Source organism: Galeopterus variegatus, unplaced genomic scaffold (genome assembly GCF_000696425.1).
Source record: "Galeopterus variegatus unplaced genomic scaffold, G_variegatus-3.0.2 Scaffold583, whole genome shotgun sequence".
Lineage (NCBI taxonomy): Eukaryota > Metazoa > Chordata > Mammalia > Dermoptera > Cynocephalidae > Galeopterus > Galeopterus variegatus.
In genome coordinates, this window is record NW_007726694.1 from 571752 (window position 1) to 591274 (window position 19523).

The 19523-nt window shown below is 52.2% G+C and overlaps 1 protein-coding gene across 1 annotated transcript; it reads left to right on the plus strand.

The window, feature by feature from the left end:
- The first annotated feature begins 7899 nt into the window (after positions 1-7899).
- CHAC1 (ChaC, cation transport regulator homolog 1 (E. coli)) lies at positions 7900-10255 on the plus strand. The gene is made up of 3 exons (XM_008570254.1): positions 7900-8222; positions 8687-8722; positions 9195-10255. The coding sequence occupies exons 1-3, from the start codon at positions 8004-8006 to the stop codon at positions 9594-9596; spliced, it is 657 nt and encodes a 218-aa protein (XP_008568476.1). The 5' UTR covers positions 7900-8003; the 3' UTR covers positions 9597-10255.
- The last annotated feature ends 9268 nt before the right edge of the window (positions 10256-19523 follow it).

Genomic DNA, 19523 nt, shown 5'->3' on the forward strand with positions numbered 1-19523 from the left:
ACGAAGTTATCCGCCCTCCCGGCCTGGGAGCCCGCACCGGGCCGCGGCCGCGCGTGCGGGCGCTCGGGACGGCCGGCTCCGTGCCCGGCACTAGAGGGCGCTGCGCGGCTGTCGGGGCTGCGCGCGATGGGGGCCGCCGTCCCCACCGAGGCTCGCGAGGTCGGCCCTTCTTCGGCCTGGGGGCCAACTGCACAAGCCGGGGAGGGGCAGCGTCGGAGCAGCAGGCCTCCTGAGTGTAGTTCGCGTCTGCCCGGCAGAGCCCCTCTACACTCCGCGCCCCTGTGCTAAAGGCGTAAACTGGGGAGAGCCCAGATATCCTCAGGGTGTCCAGAGGAACAGGGCCCTTTCACCTGCTCCAGCCGTCGCAGCAGCCAGCCCGGTGGGCTTCGTCAACCAGCCGCCTCCCCACCCCGCAGTCCTCTGGCCATCCTCGTCCCCCGAGCATCCTGAGTGGAAGGGATTGGGGGTGCTGTAAGGGCGCCGGGTTTTAGTTAGGAGGTGGGGGTGCCCTTCCAGCACTACTACTTATTGCCGGGTGTTCTGGAACAAGACTATCTAGTTCTTCATTCCTTCAACACAGATTGAGCACCTGTTGTATGCCAGGCATTGGCGGCAAAACATGATCTCTGTCCAGGGAAGCCAACCGTCTAGCTAAGTATCGTTAACCTCTCTGAGGATACCTCTTGCACATTATCATGCGGTTGAAATGAGTTCATGTATGAAAACATTTGTGAGCAATGTTTTAACCTCCTAGAACCTCCACTCCACCACCCACAGCAGCGGGATGAGCTCAAGGGGTTTTGGGGTCTGGCTGAATAGTCCCAGCAGTAGCACGAAGTCCATGCAAAGACAGCTTAGATCCCAGGTGGCCTCTGCTATTGCTTCTCTGTGTGCCCCTGTCTTTGAGGAACACTGGTAATCTGGGTCAACCTCCTCTGATGTGGACAGTGATAGAAGGGAGGCCCCAGCTGCGGGAAGGGCATCAGGGCTCCAAAGTGCTCGAGAGTCACCTTCCTGTTGGGGATTGGCCACAGTGACTTTTGCCACCTTTTCCCTGGCCTCTGGGGCATAGCACCCCATAACACTGGCCAAGAGTGAGCTCAGCCCGTTCCCTTCATCCCCAAAGGTCCTCTGAGGCTAGGACACAGGGTCCAAAAAGCCAGCTGAGGCTATGGCCAGACACACAGTAACCAGTTTCCCCAGAGTCTGTATTTAGCAACAGGTCATCTCTGGGCCCAAGCCAGCCCAGTGCCATGGCACCCCCTGCAGGGCAGAGCTATGGCCCTGCCAGGTATGGCCAGCCTGTCTGTCCCTAGTGATCCCTCCTCCTGGCGGGGTTGCAGGTTTGCAGCGTGGGGCTTGCCACTGGGCTTGTCCTAGGATTGCTGTCCCTTCCCCACAGTGGCAGATGTCTAGGCCAGGCCCATTCTCTTAGGCCTGGTCTGTTCAGTTTCAGACCTCCACCAATGACTCCCTTTACTCAGCGCTTCCTCCTCCATCTCTCCGGAAAAGAGATCTGAATGGTTCTGGGATCTCTTCCTTCCCATTAGCAGAGTGCCCTGGGGGCACGGTGTCCTAGCTGCTCTCATTTCAGGGGCTTCATTTCCTTGGCTCTCTGGGAGCCTCAGAGTCTACAGCCCAAACAGGCCCCTTTTGAGGAGTCTGTCTTCTTCACATGGGCTGTTTTTCTAGGGTTCTCTTCTAAAGCCAGGTGCCACCACGCTGCAGTATTTCCATGGGGCCTGACGCTCGACACTGGCCTCAGGGGTCTTCTCTCTGTGCAGCCCTGTCAGTCCATTGGAATGCTCCCCACCATGGCTTCTCCTCAGCCCTGCAAGCTGTTGCTTCCTGCTCCCACAAAATACACCTTGCTCTCTTGCTGGAACTGGGAACGCTAGCCCACCATCTCAGTCCTCTGTTGGAGCGGTAGCCCTTCCCCTTCCAGGTGGACTAGGGCTGAACTCTGACAAATGGGAACACTGGCCACCCCAGGGATGCCCTGTCATCTGGGCCTCTTTCCCTCCTTGGAGGCTAGGAAATGGGCAGGGAACCAGCTTTCCCACCATCCCATTCCCCCACTGCTGGGATATAGGTGAATCCTTACAGTCCTTGCTTTTGTGGACTGAGGGCTAGGCAGCCTTCCCCCTTTGGCCCTGGATTCAGCTGGCACAACCAGCTAAACAGCTGCCTCTGGGCTCTCTTCCTCTTCTGAAGAGGACTATATGCAGGGACTCGGCTGCTCCCTCTTCCCATCCTTTTGCCAGAGTCTGTGGGATCTGTGTTCTCCTCGCAGGTGTGCCAAAGACCTGAGGACACACTTATCTCTCAGAGGTCTGTGGAAGGTAGAGTTCCTCATAGATTGCGAATTATTTATTAATTTACTTTAGCACCCCTACGCATACACAGAAAATCTCTCTCTGACCAAATAACTGTTCTGTTGATAGCATGCTTGGGGAAGACTACTGCCATTCTGTATTTTAAAAACACTCCTTTAGCACCCTATTTTCTGGAACAATCTGTGAATGCCATGGCAAAAATGGAGGATGAGGTGGCCGGAGATTTCCTCCACTGAATCTAAAATGCTTACCCTGATCACTTTCCTGACCCACTCAATTACTCCGAGCTGTGTCAGACTGAAAAGTAGATTATGGCTCTGCCCTGGATAAAATGGAAAGTAAAAAGTCTGAAGTAAAAATAATAAATGGCCAACATTTACTAGTGTTCCCATGTGCCAGGTACTGGCGAAGCTGTTTGTTCTTTCAATTTTTGTCAGACTCCACAAGGCAGATGCTACTACTATTATTCCCCATTTCAGTTGAGAAAACTGAGGACCACAATGTGCCTAGGGTCACCCAGCTGGTAAATGGTGGAGCTGGGCTTAAATCTGAGCAAGCTGAACTCAGAGCCAGTGTCTGGGAAGGCTTTTCATCTTTCTGGAGTCAGCAGCTTTATAAATCAACTTTATCATTTAGCATATTAAATTAGCATAATTCCCTAGTTCCTAAAACACAGCCTTCCCTTGTTTCAGATAATCATGTTCATTAACACCAGGAGTTGATTGCAGTTTCTGGAATGAGAAGTGAGAAGGAACAGATCATAAGGAAATGAGAAATGACTGCCTGAAGGGGAACAATAGGGAAAGATTAATTTAGGAAAGGTTCAAAAAAGGAAGCCACCATGTGCACATCATGTGCACATCATGTGCGACTCTGCAAGGTGGAGGTGATGCTCGGGCCCATCACCTCTTGTGAGCTGGTACCAGGGTGGGGATGATGTCAGCAGCCCCTTCCTGAGGGGATTTTAGAAGAGAAAATGGGAAGGATTTGCTGCTGACGTTATAGAGAGAAATCAGCTAACTGCCTAGGAGTATCCCTCTGGGAGAAAAAGAGGCAGATGCTGTTGGCAAAGATAAGCAAGGAATTGGAATAAGCAAGACATGTTCATAGAAAGGTGTTTAAGATCCTGTTGGCCAACTTTTGAGGTGATTCCTATTTTGAGAAGTTCAAGTTTGAACCTGTGTCATGCAGGACATGAGACATAGCCCCAGCCTTTTCCAAGTAAGAACTTATTCTAGGGCCCGCCTGTGGTTCACTTGGGAGAGTGTGGTGCTGACAACACCAAGTGAAGGGTTAAGATCCCCTTACTGGTCATCTTTAAAAAAAAAAAAAAGGAACTTATTTTACCTGTGTTTGTGGGGAACCTTCCACATGCCAGCACTGCGTTGGTTTCCCTGGGCCTTCAAAGATGAACCCTACTCTTGGGTTGCTCTCAGATTAGTGCGAGGCGGGATGTCAAATGATTATCAGCAAGCAGGCTCTGGAGCTGGACTACCTGCGTTCGGAGCCAGGCTCTACTATGTACTGCTATGTCACCGAGAGAAGGTTACCTAACTCCTGTTTGCTCATCCGTGAAATGATATTTTCCTCACAAAGTAGTTGAGAAGTTTATAATTAGAATGAACCCTCGTACATGGTAGGCATTCAATAAATAATTGTTTCTGTTGTAAGCAGGGGGTGGAGGGGACAGATAAACAGAAGTGACCTAAAGGATTGTGAGAGCACAGAGGAGGGAGTGTCTAACTGCCCGAAGCAAGATTGAGTTATTGAGGACATCACCAAAAGAGTTATTAAAACCTGGGGTTTTGGTCAGGGTGGGAAGGGGTCTGAGAATGGGCATCTTGAAAATGTTCCCCAGGTGATTCTGTTCTGCTATCCACCCCTCAACCACCAGAAAACCACTAACTACTCTTTAAATGTAACTTATTATTTAAAGAATACATTTCATAAAATTTGGAAAATAGAGAAAAGAATCACCTATAATCTAACATTCCAACACACCACACCCATCACTGCTATGTGGTGCCCCCCAAACTTTATTCCTCATGCATTTTGTTTTTAATAGTTTTAAACATAGTGCATGTGATAGTTCATATTTTGCATTTTTGCCTTACTGTGCTATCATAAGCATTTTTACTACATTGTCTTTCTAATGGATTTTGATTTTGATTTTAAACTTTTAAACTAGGGCCGGCCCGGTGGCGCACCGCTACAGTGCGGCGCTCCCGCCGAGGGTTCGGATCCCACATACAGACCGGCCGCTCACTGGCTGAGTGAGGTGCGGGTGCAACACCGAGGGTTGCAATCCCATCGCTGGTCCTGGTCCGGTACGAGCGCGACACTGAGGGTTGCGATCCATTGACGGTCACGAAAAAAGACAAAAAGGAAAAAAAAAAAAAACTTTTAAACTAAATAGAAATAGCCTTCTTTTAAGATATGAAATAAGGATTGGCCAGTTAGCTCAGTTGATTAGAGCAAAGCCTTATAACACCAAGGTCACGGGTTTAGATCCCCATACCAGCCAGCTGCAAAAAAATAAAATATGAAATAGTTCATGTTATTTTTGAAATATCCCAATCAGAATTAGAATAAAAAAGAAAGTTCAAATCTCATGTAATTCTGTTACTCATAGGTAATCACTTTGAGCATTTTTATGTGTTCTTCCAGATTTTTCTATGCAAATAAATACAGACTGTTCAAGTATTTTTTTTTTTCTAAAAGATGACCGGTAAGGGGATCTTAACCCTTGAGTTGGTGTTGTCAGCACCACGCTCAGCCAGTGAGTGAACCGGCCATCCCTATATGGGATCCGAACCCGTGGCCTTGGTGTTATCAGGCACCGCACTCTCCCGAGTGAGCCACAAGCCGGCCCCAGACTGTTCAAGTTTTAAAAGTTATATTAGGTTACTATATAACCTGCTTTTTTCATCATAGATATGTTTCCATGTCAATACGTATATTGCATTAGTCCGTTTGTGTTGCTGTAACAGAAATACCTGAGACTGGGTAATTTATAAAGAACAGAGGTTTAGGGCCGGCCCATGGCTCGCTTGGGAGAGTGTGGTGCTGATAACACCAAGGCCACGGGTTCAGATCCCATATCGGGATGGCCGGTTCGCTCACTTGGGAGAGCGTGTTGCTGACAACACCAAGTCAAGGGTTAAGATCCCCTTACTGGTCATCTTTAAAAAAAAAAAAAAAAAAGAACAGAGGTTTATTTGGCTTACGATTCTGGGACAGCTGCATCTGGCATGGGCCTCACGCTGCTTCTATTCATGGTGCAAAGTGGCAGGGAGCCAGCGGGTACAAGATCACATGGTGAGAAGAAGCAAGAGAGAGAGGGGGGAGATGCCGGAGCCTTTTAAACAACAGCAAGATCTTACTCAGGACCCTCACCCCCTAGGGAGAGCATTAATCCATTCATGAGGGATCCGCCCCCATGACTCAAACAGCTTCCAACACTGTCACATTAGGGATCAGATTTCCACATGAGTTTTGGGGGGACAACACATCCAAACTCTACCAAATAGGCATACATAATTGTTTCTAATGGCTGCACAGATTTAATGGACCATATCAAATTTATGTAACCATCTACTTCTGTATATTTGTTTCCTCTGTGTGTGTATTTCTCCATCATGTGAATCAACTTTACTTAAACATTTAGCTATTTTGGGATATTTAAGTAGTTTTTCCTTCATTTTTGCTATAATAAATAACAATGCATTGAAAATCTTCAGGCGTATGGCTTTTCCCATCTTTTGAATAATTTCCTGGAGTGGAAGTACTGGGTCAGGGGCAGGGACATTTTATAATTCTTGATTTGTATAACCAAGCTGCTTTCTCAAAGGATTGTTTGTGCCAATTTGGATACTTCCAGCAATGTGTTGGTACCAGTTTCCCACCTCTGACCCCACTACCCAAAGGTAGAGAAAGGAATATTTCCCCTAAGCTGGCAGCAAAGGAAGCACTCATATGGACTATAGAGGACAGGACAGAGAGAAGAGTGGAGAGAAGAGAAAGGGATGACCAGAAATGACCACTGTACCTGTAATTTTTTTCCAGTTGGAAAAGTAATTCATGCTCCTTGTAAAAGATCCAAACTTTTTCATAAATGTTTAAATTTCATATCAAAGTCCTCCTCTGCTAACAGTTGAGGTATATTCTTCCAGATTATTTCATACACAAATACTAATGTATAATTTGTTTTGTTTCTAAAGAAATAGCCTCATACTATACACACAGCTGTACAAATTCCCACTGGGGAATACAGCTTAGATACCTTTGGAATGAATATGTGAAGTGTGCAAATAATTTTTAGTTTAAATATTTAATTAGAATAGAATGAGAAGCAATATTCCCCATTTCCCTTGCCAGAGACTCATCCCAGACCTCGCTAGCAGTCTCCAGAAGCCAGTTAGGCGAGGGGAAGGCCTTCACCTGCCTGTTTCTCTTTTCCAGCAGAAACACCCCCAGGGGTCACTTCTTTGCTGCTCCTTAAAGAGTCAACCCCGGGCAGCATGTGGACCCTCCGCCGAGAGGCCAGGAGCCAAGGGAGGAGGCCGGTAGCTGCTCACAGCTCTCTGGGGGCCCCGATTGGGCCCTCCTTACCTGCTACTCCTGGAACCTCGGGGCCTAAAGATTAAACGTTGCTGCAAAATATCACGTCCGGGAAGAATTAATTTATCACCTCAAGGCAAGACTGGCCTGGCTTTCCTATCATTATGGCTTCTATCTGCAGGTGTGGCCACCATTGCCACAGCATGGGCCTTTCTAAGCTCCCTGCCGAGCTCTTCCCGGAGCCAACCTGGGCCAAGGAGATCCCACCTGGCTCAGGGCGTAATCCTCACGTGAGGCCTGCAAGCTCGGGGCACCTGGCCTGACTCAGCCCCGCAGCCGCTGCAAAACTCCTTTTCTACCCCGTGACTCAGTTTCTCCATTTGCTCACGCGGGCCAACGACGTGAGACACCTGAGCGGAATGCGGAGGGTGCCTCCACAGCTTCCCCGCAGTGCGTGCTCTCAGGCGGGGCCCAAGGACGCGAGTTCACGCCGCCCTGGGCGCTCCTTCTGGACCTGCCCAACAGTGGCCCCGCGACTGAGTCGGTGCTGCTCGGGGAGGCAGTGACTCGGCCGGGTGCACGGGCAGGACGGCTGGGACTACACCGCTGAAACACCGCTGTCGTTCCTGCGGGGCCCAGGCGACAGAGGGGCTACAGGGGAGACGCCCAGGGCCTGCGTCCGTGCCCGGTGCCCGCCGCCTGACGCAATCCGAGGAGCCCTTGCTGCATGCCGGCGTGGGGAAACCTCCCCTGCCGTTGCATCACTCCTACCACGTTTACTTCAGAGGTGGAGCCGAACCAATCAGCGGGCGCTCTGGGCCCCGGGCGGGCTGCTCACCCACCCACTCAGAGGGCGGCGCGGTTAACCGAGAAGAAAACTCAGGAGGTGATTGGCCAAAAGGGGATTTACTCCTCCCCAATCACCGCGGCAGACGGCGGCGGTGGGTGGGTCTCCCGGCCGGAGGATTTAAAGGGCGCTCCTTTGGGGCCGCTCAGCTGGAGCGACCAAGAGGTGCCAGGCCAGGTGTGCGCGTCCGTCGGTTCTTCCGTGCCCGCGCCGGAGACCAGCCCCGGAGGCCGCCCGGGCCCGTCCCTGCGCCCGGCACCATGAAGCAGGAGTCCGCAGCCCAGAACACCCCGCCCCCCTCGCCGCCCGCGCAGCCCTTGGGTGACGACGATGACCCCCAAGCGCTGTGGATTTTCGGGTACGGCTCCCTGGTGTGGAGGCCTGACTTCACCTACAGCGACAGCCGAGTGGGCTTCGTGCGCGGATACAGCCGCCGTTTCTGGCAGGGAGACACCTTCCATCGGGGCAGCGACAAAATGGTGAGCATCCCAGGATATGCGGGGGGTGGGGGCAGGATAGTGGGCAGCGGTGCCCTGGAATGTCCAGGGCTCTCTGGGCTGATGGAGGGAAATGTGTAAACCTGTATCTGGGGTTTGTGGCTTAAATTTGCGTGCTCAGGGGATCAGTGTGCAATGGCTGGAATCTGAGCAGTGAATCACTGTGATGCTTGGAGTCTGTGAATCTGTGGATTCTTGTGTTGATTACCAATCTGGGCCATTGCTGGCGGGTGGAGGGGCCCCTGCTGTGTATCTGTCTTGCTATTTCTCCTACATCCATGTGCCACTCTCCCACATCTCCTTGGATGAGTGGAACTCCAAGCGTGTAAAGTGGGGCTCCCTGAGGCCTGGGCCAGCAGGGTTGATGAGGATTTCCTTGCACTGATTGCAGAGCTGATTTCTAACTTGGCTTTAAAAAAAAAAAAAAAACTTTCTTCTCTCCCTAGCCTGGCCGTGTGGTGACCCTTCTTGAAGATCGTGAGGTAAGTGCCTGAGTTGAGAGGAGGACCCTGGGGCCCAATGTGGAGGGGTGCAGAGAGGTAGAGCTCATAGGACCATGTCTGCAGGCTAGATCTGATGCCTCTGGCAGAGAAGTGTGGCCTAGCTCAGTGCTTCACCCAAGGATCACCTGAGGATCTTGTTAAAATGCAGATTTTTAACTCAGTAGGATTACAGTCTGAGATGCAGCATTCCTAACAAACTTACAGGTGATGCCGCTGGTTCCTGGAGCACCTTTTGAGAAGGAATCCTGCCCTTCATGGGGCTAGACCTTTTCTTTCTTAAGAAAAGGGGGGGGGGGGGAGGGCTTGATGTATTACTGCTAGCTGGCTCATTAGTCCACTACACACCTCCCTTACAGAGCATAATCCTGGGATGGGGGGTAGCGTTCTAGGATGGGGAGGGACCAGCAAGGAGCTGTCATGACTGACCCCAGGTGTCTCTGTTTCCTCCTAGGGCTGCACTTGGGGTGTGGCATATCAGGTGCGAGGTGAGCAGGTGAGCGAGGCCTTGAAGTACCTGAATGTGCGGGAGGCAGTGCTTGGTGGCTATGATACCAAGGAGGTCACCTTTTATCCCCAAGACAACCCTGACCAACCTCTCAAGGCATTGGCCTACGTGGCCACCCCACAGAACCCTGGCTACCTGGGCCCTGCGCCTGAGGAGGCCATTGCTACACAGATCCTGGCCTGCCGAGGCTTCTCTGGCCACAACCTTGAGTACTTGTTGCGTCTGGCAGACTTCATGCAGCTCTGTGGGCCTCAGGCACAGGATGAGCACCTGGCAGCCATTGTGGATGCTGTAGGCACTATGCTGCCCTGCTTCTGCCCTACCAAGCAGGCTCTGGCACTGGTCTGAGGGGGCAGAGCCCCTGCAAGGAGTGCCCATGTGGACATCAGGGCCAGCCAACCATTCCAGTGCACACATCACTTGATACAGCTAGAGCCCACTGAGAGGTCACGGTGGGCAGCTGGGGGCTTCTCTTCCTAAGTCCCTGGCTGTCTGTCACCCTCCAGCTCTCCTGCTTGACGTTGACTTACTACTTGAAACTTTATTTATGGTACCATGTTGGTGTGGTGGGCAGGATGGGGGGCCTGCCCTGGACACAAGGGCCCTGCTGAGCAGTGGCCCCAACCCAGGCCCCTGGTGTCTGACTGGATTCCCCCCAGTGCTGCTGCTAACCCCATACCACCCAGGTCTCTACCTACCCAGGGAGCCTCCAAGAGCCTAGATCTCTGCCCATCCAGACCAACCATTCCCTACCCCTGGAAAAAACCACCTGCTCATCCACCAGGTCCACAGGGCAGAGTTGGATCTGATGCCTGGACACAACTACTGAGACTGGGCCTAGGCCTTTTACACATTTGGTTTCATTTTCCTGTCCCTCTGTCTGTCTGCTTCTCTGTCTGGGCCACTCCTGTCTGTTGGTCTATTCCGGGGAGTCTCATTACTACAGCCCCTGACACCTTTCCAGTCTGCCCCATACTGTTATCCATAAACTGATCTCTTATCTGTGCTGTGCTGGAATGTGATTCTTTCTTTAGCTGGGAGGTTGGGGTGAGTGAGGTGGTGAAACCTTGGAAGGCTCCTAAGAGGGAAGAGGGCTTCCTCTTCCTCTCCTTCCCTCTCTCCCAGGGAGGGAGCAGCGGAGCAGGCAGGACTGGCAGGTTGCATCACTCCATGGTCACAATTCATGTCTTAAGTGTCTGCAAATAATGCCCCCCTGAGTTGTGCAGAATTCAGCCCATGCAGCTCTTCTTGGTAGCCCTGTCAGCAGTGTCCTTGCCACCTACCTGGGACCCTGTGTCTCATCCTCATCTGCCCTGAGAGGCTGGCAGGCTTGGAACTTGGGCCAGCTCTTCTAGCTGCAGGGGTGGCTGCTATCTCTTCCTACAGCAAGGCCAGTCCCCTGGCTTCCTGCTAAAGGAGCATGTGGGTTAGGGTAGGGTGATGACAACTTCTGGGGCAATGTTGACAGCAGGGACGTGTGGCCTGGAAGACCTGGTGTCCTTTTCACTTCTGGGTTCCAAGTGTTCTCTGTTGCCTGTGGGGCTGTGGTGTTGGCTGTGCCGCCTCCATTACCCTGACCTGTCAGGACTCTTGCCCGTGCTGGAATGAGTTGCCAGGGTGCTCCATGCTGCTGGTTGTTCATCTCTCGATGATGCTCCTCCTGTCCTGGCCACTGGGGACAGAACATTGCTCTTGGATCTCAGCCTGGCCCTGGGCAGGGAGTGGCCCCTTAGTGCTGCTCAAACTCCTGGACCCGCAGAATGGGGGCAGGGCCAAGACGGCAGGATTTAGCAGCAGAAGAGCCTGAGTCCCACCCAGCCCCTTCCCTCAACTGGCTGCGTCACCTTAAGGAAAGAATTCAGCCCCTTTGAGCATCAGTTACCCTCTGGGAAGGGACGATACCATGGAATGGTGTATGGTGGCAGGCTGTGTGGGGCATGTTGCTGCCGCTCTTGTGGCTGGTGCCCTGGATTGGTCTGGGTGTCCCTGGCAGGGTCAACTCTGACGAAGTTGGGCAGCCGTTGTGTCACCTGGGGAGTATGCCCATGGCTGAGTTGTGTGCCCATGACTTGGCAGCCTCATGTCTTGTCCATTGATGGGAAAAGTGTGGAGTCCAGCCAGGTTCTTCCGGGAGCCTGGTCAGGGCAGCACAACAGGAGGAGGCAGCAGGTGGCAGGGAGCCCTGGGCCGCCACCTCCCGGGCCAGGGCAGGGCCAGACAGCCAGAGCAGAGCCCTGCTCCATAGTGGGAGTTGAGTGGGGGTAGGGAAGGCTGCTGGCTCACTGCACATGGGGGCTCGCATTCTTCAAGCCATTCATTCCACAAGTGTTTAGTAAGCTTCCACTGTGTGCCAGGTGCCGTTCTAGGCACTGGGGATAAAGCAGTAAAGAGATTCTGCTCCTCAAGAAACCTGGAGTCTAGACACTGATGGTGACCGTTTGGCATGAGATGTGCCCCAGCGGGAGGAGAATAGGGCCCAAGCACATAGCAGGGCAGTCAGGGAAGGCTTTTTAGGGGAGGAAACCTGAAAGCGGCCTCTGGGGAACAGAGGCAGGGAGCAGCGTGGGCCTGAGGGGAGGTGAGGTCAGACCAGCTGCAGCAGGGCGGCGTGGGGGAAGGGACAGGTGGCTGGATAGGTGGCAGGGCTGTATTCCACTGGCCAGCCTAGTGAGCTGTGCTGTGGAGGTAACATTCTTTCTGGGTCAGTGGAAGGCCTCCAGTGGATTTTGACCAGGGAAGAAATGTGCTTAAGAAGGGAGAACTGGCTACTGTTTCACATTGGAGGAGGTGGCACAGAGAGGCCAGGGAGAGGTGAAGGTGGCCTGAGCCGGGGCCTTGCAGTGGGAATGGATGAGGGATGCATTTGAGAGCAGTTTAGGGGTGGCATCAACAGAACGTGGTGGCTGGTTGCATGAGCAGAGGGAGTGGAAGGGTCAAGACATGAGGGCCAGGCTCCGCTCCTGGTGTAATGGCAGAGCTAGAAAGGGCAGGTGGAGATCTCCGGATTTAAGTTGGGGTGACCATGGGGGTGCGGGCAGCAGCATCCACATGGATGTTCAAGGTAGCTGGATGTATCGGTGTGAGAGGAGAGAAATCTGGGCTGGAGTTAGAGCCATACACAGAGATGGTGCTTGAAGCTCTGGGAGGAGAGAGAAAACAGAGTAGCCTAAGCCCTGAGGTCCCCAGCCCTAGTGGTCTCAGCAAAGCAGGGAGGGAGCCAAGAGCAAGCAGCTGGAGAGTAGGAGGCAAAGCAGCAGAAGTGCCCACAGAGCCAGGGCGGAAGGTGTTTCTAGGCAGTGCACAATGTTGACGTGCTGCTGAGATGTCAGGGAAGTGAGGAGAGAGCAGTGTTCGTTGCATGAAATGCTGGGGGCTCGGTGGCCTTGATGACAGCAATGTCAAGAACAGTGGCGTGAAGCCACAGGTCGGGGCTGAGGAGCTGGGGGTTGGGGGTAGTTCTCAGGAAATTCAGCTGCTAAGAGTAGAGAGAAGCAGAGGGGAAACTGAGGACATGGGAAGGTATGGGGCTGGGGGTGGTGTGGGGGGGTGTCTCTCAGGACCCGTTTACAAATGAAAACTTGTTGAGGGCCCCAAAAGCGTTTTTTTATGTGGGATGTAGTTATTGACACTTACTGTATTAGAAATTAAAATTGAGAAGTTTAAAACATTCATTAGTTAATTTTAAAATAAAAATAGGGCTGGCTGGTTAGTTCAGTTGGTTAGAGTGCAGCCTCATAACACAGGGTCAGGTCACTGGTTTGGATTCCCATATCAGCCAGCCACAAAAAATAAAAATAAATACAAACCTGTTACATGTTAACATTTTTGTCTTTTCAGTGTGTGTGTGTGTGGGGTGGTGGTGGGGGGTGGGTGGGGGTGTGAGTGTGTGTGCGTGCGCGCGCGTGCGTGTGGCTGGAAGGTAAGGGAATCCAAACCCTTGACCTTGGTGTTACAAGGCTGCACGCTAACCTGCTGAGCCAACCAGCCAGCCCATGTTAACAGTTTTAAAGAAAAATAATTGTATTTTCCAAAACAAATTTAATGAAAAGAGTGGCACTGTTTTATATTTTTAATGTCTGACTTCATAGAAGCCTCTGGATTCTTATCGGCTTCTGTATTTGATCTGTTGAAAATTCACATATGATATAGCCTCTGGAAAACTCCACTGTACGCTCATGAGGAAATGAGAGTAAAAAAGACAACCTCTTGGTATTATTATGAAAATAGTTTTAACTTCACAGATCCCCTCAGATCTGTGAAGCTTTTGGGGACCTCCAGGGGTCCCTGGGCCATTTGAGAACTTCTGGTGTAGGAGCATTAAAATAAAATTTGTTCTTTTTCTTTTTTAGTTGGGAGGGACTTGAGCAGGGTGATGGGTGGTGCCCAGCTTTGGGCTGGGCTGAAGCATTAAGGAATTTCAGAGTTAGCAGGGACCTCAGAAATCATCAGGGCCACCCCCCCGCACCCTCTTGGAGAATCGGGAATTATTCAGAAGGATCAGCTAGCTTGATCACCACTTACTGAGCCTATAACAGGCCACAGAGCCCTTGACCTTTAGCTGTGGGAGATGGATAAACACAGAGCCACCCTCATGCCTGGTCTGGGATAAGGGCAACTCCCGGAGCCAGGGGATGGGCCAAAGCTGGTCAGCTCTGAGCAGGGCCTTAGAGAAGCAGTAAGAGCCCAACAGGTAGAGGAAGGGCCTTCTAGCACACAAGGGAGGCACAGGCAGCCTGGCGCGTTGCTGAGTGGTGGAAGCTCTGGGGCGTTAGGGAGGAGGCTGAAAGCTGCTGTGGGTCAGTTTGTAGAGGAAGTGTTGGACATTCTCTTGTAGGGAAGTTGCCTTCTGTAGTGATGTTTTTGTCTTTTCATATGCTTTTCCTCTCACCAAAGGGTCTTCTGGTTGCTTTTGTTCTGTTTTGTCTTCCTTAAAGTTGACCGGAGCTGGCTGGTGTAACACCAAGGTCACAGGGTTCAGATCCCTGTACTGGCTAGTACCAAAATAAAACAAAAAATAAAGTGGATGGGTGTCGTGCTCAGCCTAGTTCAAGGAGGCTTGTGCTTGTAGTAGGGAAAGGTGGGTTGCAGGTGGCAAGACCTGGTGGGAGCTCTTCGTGATGTTCCAGGCAAGTGTTGGTGAGGGCGGAAGGAAAGCCAGGGGCTGGGAAGGTGGCAGAGATGCCTCTTGGCAGCCAGCTGGAAATGTGAGGCAAGCAGGAGGCAGGAGACTGGGGATCCCAGGATTTTGCCAAGATTGTGGGGGGCACTGGTCAGCAGGGGACACAGACAGTGCAGGAGGATGTAGCCAATACCAGAGTGGCCTCTGCACACTTTTCTAGGGCTGGGAACCTCAAGGGGTTTCTCTAGCTCCCACAAAACCCCCAAGGCCACAGGAAAGACCACATTCCTCTGAGGGCTGTTGTTCCCCTCAAGAGAGTGTCCATGCCCATGTAGGTCATTAGAGAGGCAGAGGGTGTGGGGAGGACCACGAATGGGGGAGGCCCCCTTTCTGCAGGCCTAGCTCTGAGTAGGGTCTGGGTGCTCCAGGGTGTGAGTCCTATTTTCAGTGCCCAAGGCCAGTTTAGGAGAGGCAGCGATCACAGAGAGCATCCCAGGGCGCCAGAGTGGAAGCACAAGACCCGGCCTCCCACCCATAGCTAGGGTGACACCATAGCCCAACGTGCTCAGGACAGTCCTACTTTATTGTCCTGCAGTAATTTTTTTTTTTAAAGATGACCGGTAAGGGGCCAGCCCATGGCTCACTCGGCAGAGTGCGGTGCTGATAACACCAAGGCCATGGGTTCGGATCCTATATAGGGATGGCCGGTTCGCTCACTGGCTGAGCGTGGTGCTGACAACACCAAGCTAAGGGTTAAGATCCCCTTATCGGTCATCCTTTAAAAAAAAAAAAAAAAGATGACCGGTAAGGGGCCAGCCCATGGCTCACTCGGCAGAGTGCGGTGCTGATAACACCAAGGCCATGGGTTCGGATCCTATATAGGGATGGCCGGTTCGCTCACTGGCTGAGCGTGGTGCTGACAACACCAAGCTAAGGGTTAAGATCCCCTTATCGGTCATCCTTTAAAAAAAAAAAAAAAGATGACCGGTAAGGGGCCAGCCCATGGCTCACTCGGCAGAGTGCGGTGCTGATAACACCAAGGCCATGGGTTCGGATCCTATATAGGGATGGCCGGTTCGCTCACTGGCTGAGCGTGGTGCTGACAACACCAAGTCAAGGGTTGAGATCCCCTTACCGGACATCTTTTTTTTTTTTTTTAAAGGGTGACCGATAAGGGGATCTTAACCCTTAGCTTGGTGTTGTCAGCACCATGCTCAGCCAGTGAGCGAACCGGCCATCCCTATATAGGATACGAACGCATGGCCTTGGTGTCATCAGAACCACACTCTCCTGAGTGAGCCACGGGCCGGCCCTGTCCTGAAGTAATTATTACTTTGACTCTCAAATGTATCCATGTTTGGACAGTAAATTACATGGTGGCTGGTGTGGAGAACTAGGACTGAGCAGGGTGGCTTTGTCAGTGGAGCCAGTGTCTGTCAGAGGGGCTTGGCCAAGGCCTGCATGACCGGCTGTCGTCCTCCCTCCTCCCCATAGCCCTGGACCTTCTCCCCAAGCCCAGTGGTAGGGGCCCCGCCTGGGGCACAGAGCCTGGGGTGGCGGCCCAGGAATGCCACTCTCCTCTATCCTTCCTCTTGCTGCCTGTGGAGAGTCCCTGCCAGGCCCACCCTTCCTCGTTTCAGGCCTGCCCCTGGCCTCACCTCTGCCCCAGACACTTCCTTAGGCATGAGGAGAGCTCGGCACACCCTGTAGGCTCAGCCTGGCCACCTTCCTGGTGGTGCCATCTCTGCCCTGCGCCTGCTGCTGACCCTGCCCTCCTCCTCTGGCTGTGACTCTGCGCTGCACGCTCCTGGCTCCCCGCTTTGTGCTCGTGCTCCTCTGCCTGGTGCTTCAGTTCCCGTTCTTGTCTCTGTTCTGGATCTGGCTGCTCACCCGACTGCTCCCTGGCCCACCCACCTACCAGTAAGCTTCAGCCCAAGGTGACCACCCCCACGTAGCCCACTCCAGCCCTGCCCGCTCATCTGTCTCCCAGCCAGAAACCTGGGGACCAGCCTCCTTCCTCAACTTTCACATGTTCTGCTGACCTTGTAGGGTCTAAGTAGTTCCTGCATCTGCCCTGCGGCCACCGCCCTGGACTACTATGATGACCCCCAAACTCATCTACCTCACCCAGTGTTGTGTCCTGTATCTTCAGTGTCCACATAATTTAAAATGCAAATCTAGCCAGGACCCTTCCACACTGACAGCCTCCAGTAGCTCCTCCTGGCCCTCAGGATAAATGTCCCTGCTACCTGCTCCCTGCTCTCCCCTCCAACCCCAGCCCTTGGAATCCAAACTGCTGCAGGCCTCTCCCACCTCCTGGTACCTCTGGACACTCAGTCTTTGCTGCCACTGCTTCCCCACCCCGGATACCTTCTGACACCTTTGCCCGGCCCTCCCACACCCTTCAGGCCCTCCCACACCCTTCATTTAGCACTCCTCGCCTGGCAGTACCTGTGGGCTGGGGCCCCTCCTCCTTTTTGAGTCCAGCATGTTGTATTGACATGATCTGCTTGCAGGTGTGTCCCCGCTAAACCGAATACCCTGAAGGCAGGAGCTGTGTACTCCAGCACAGAGCACAGCACTGGGCCCCAGGACAAGCTCAGGGGACCTATGGGAAATGACCCTTCTGAATGCAACATCACAGGTCACCTTGGAGGGACAAACCCCATAAAAACCTCAATGACTGCTAAGGGTGAGTGCTGAGCTGCCTCCCCAGGCACATAACATAACATCAATCTGAATGTTTATGTGCAATACCCAGGAATGTTTATATGCAAAGACCAGGAGCCACAGGGCAAGGGCAGACCAGCCAGGCATGGGCAGTCCCAGTGTGTGCCTGACTGGGGCTGCGCTGACCTGTGCCAGCAGTCACCATCCTGAGCAGGCCCTTTTCTCTCCCTCGGTCTGTCTGTGGGAGGCCAGGGCCCTGAACACACACCAGGGGAAGGGGCTGTCTCTTGTTAGTCCCCCCGACTCGGGGTGCTAAGCTGGAGGGGTGCTCCCAGCCCCACCGTCTCTCTCTCTCCTTGTCCCCACAGGAAGGGGAGATTGGCCTTCCTGGACACAGTCTGATGGTGTTGGTGACTGGGATGGAGGGTGACTCAGGTCAGTAATATATCCACCTGTGGCTTCCCCCCGACCACAGTCAAAGCCTCCAGCCAGGCACAGCCCCTCATGGGGCCCAGTCATGTCCTGTGCCAGGCCAGTAGGGTGGCAGGAGAGGGAGACCCTGGCTGGGAGGGACAGTGAGTCCGTGGTTGTGAAAGCTGATGACAAGCTGCTCACATGGGGTCCTGAGTCATCCATCCACAGGAGTAGGCCCTTGCCGATAGGGATTTCCAGAGGGAGGGAGACCCTGTTTCTGCTCACAGGACACTTGCAGCCTGAGAAGTGTGAAACACACTGAGCAGATGGGAGCTGACCAGACAGAAGCCTGTAGCATCACTGCCATGAGCAGGGCACCTTCTTACCTTGAGTCTTGCACCATCCATTCTCTCATTCTGAAAGTCTCTTTCCTACCAGATCTATCCTGGCTAATTTGTCACTCAGACTTCAGGGCTCAGTTTCGATGTCACCTCCTCCAGGAAGCCTTCTCTGAACCTCCCCTACCCCTGACTACCTAGGTTTGGCTTTGGGGCCCTGCCACATATCTCTGACACTGTGCTTTTTATCTTGCAGCGTTGATAGCACCGTGACCTTGTCAATTCCTCCCTGTTCTCGTTGTCCTCCCCAGCCGACTATGAGACTTGAGGGCAGGAACCATGTCATGAGGTCTCCGAGCAGAGCCAGCACACAGTAGGTGCTCACATCATTTGGTTGAATGAAAGCCCACTCACCCAGCAAGAGGCAGGCACTGCTGGGGGGAGGATGGAAGCTGGGAGGGGCGCTCTGGGCTGTCACCCTGTGTATTAGTCCATTTTTGTTGCTTATAACAAAATATCTGGACCTGGGTGATTTATAAAGAAAACGAAATTTATTGCTTACAGTTTCTGAGGCAGGGAAGTCCAAAGTTCATCTGGTGGTGGCCATAGTGACCCAGGGGTCTTACATTGCAAGATGGTGGAAGCAGAGAGAGCAGAGAGAGAGAGACAGACTCTCCTCTTCTTTTAAGCCCTCAGAACCACGCCCCTGACCACCATTTTTAATCCATTCACTACTGCAGGGTCCTACAATACAATCACCTCTTCAAGGCTCCACCTTTCAATGACCAAAGGCTCCACATTTCAATGACCATAATAGGATTTCCCACCCTCTTAACAGTCACAGTGGGGGCTAAGTTTCTAATACATAAAACTTGGGGAACACAATTCAAGCTTCAGTGAGTTTTGGGGGGACATAATTCAATCCACTACAATGGGTGTGAGTGTTGTATTCTGGAGAATTTGTCTGAGCCCTAGGAATTCAGGGTTTTTACTGGGGGGCCAGTTTCATGAGCACCCACTGAACAGCATGTACCAAGACTCCAGACTCTTAGAAGGAAAGCAGGTGTTCAGCATAAACCACATTGTTTGTACAGACATTTAAGGCATTCCCTAATTGATAAGCTGATGAACCCTAATCGATAAGCTTATCAGTTAGGGAATGGTGGGAGCACTCCCCAAACCCAAGTTCCCAGATGCCAGCCAAGGGCCAACCTTGCAAGGAGGCCTTCCAAGGATAGCAGCCTCAGGTCCATTTGGCTCTTTTTAATAGTTTTCATGTCCTACTGAAATTTCCCATGTGTTCACCAACATTGTCCACCTTTTTACACTAGATTACTTAACATATTTGTTATAGTTATTTTAATATATCAGTCTGATAATTCCAACATCTAGGCCACATATGAATCTGGTTCTATTGACTGTTTCCTCTCTTGATGATGGGTCATATTTCCTTGCTTCTTTATATGTATCTTAATTTTTTGTGAATACTAGATATTGTATGTAATAGAACAGTGGGAGTACAATAAATCACACTATGCCCCAAAAGAGCATGGCTCTTTTTCTGTCAGACCATTAGTGTGTGTGCGCTAGTGGGGTTTCTTTCAGTTCTCCTGTCCTATATCCAGACGTCAGCAGTCTTAGCACATCTAGACCTCAGGGAATGCCTCTCAGTCCACCTGCCCTGACTCCAGACTTTCTTGGTGAAGGCCTGATAAGAGTTTGGATGTGTTGTCC

Bases quoted from the DNA above. Each gene is read 5' to 3' on its own strand.
- CHAC1 (XM_008570254.1), top strand. From the start codon at position 8,004: ATGAAGCAGGAGTCCGCAGCCCAGAACACCCCGCCCCCCTCGCCGCCC. The intron at 8,223-8,686 runs GTGAGCATCCCA...TTCTCTCCCTAG, and splicing joins ATCGGGGCAGCGACAAAATG to CCTGGCCGTGTGGTGACCCT. The intron at 8,723-9,194 runs GTAAGTGCCTGA...GTTTCCTCCTAG, and splicing joins CCCTTCTTGAAGATCGTGAG to GGCTGCACTTGGGGTGTGGC.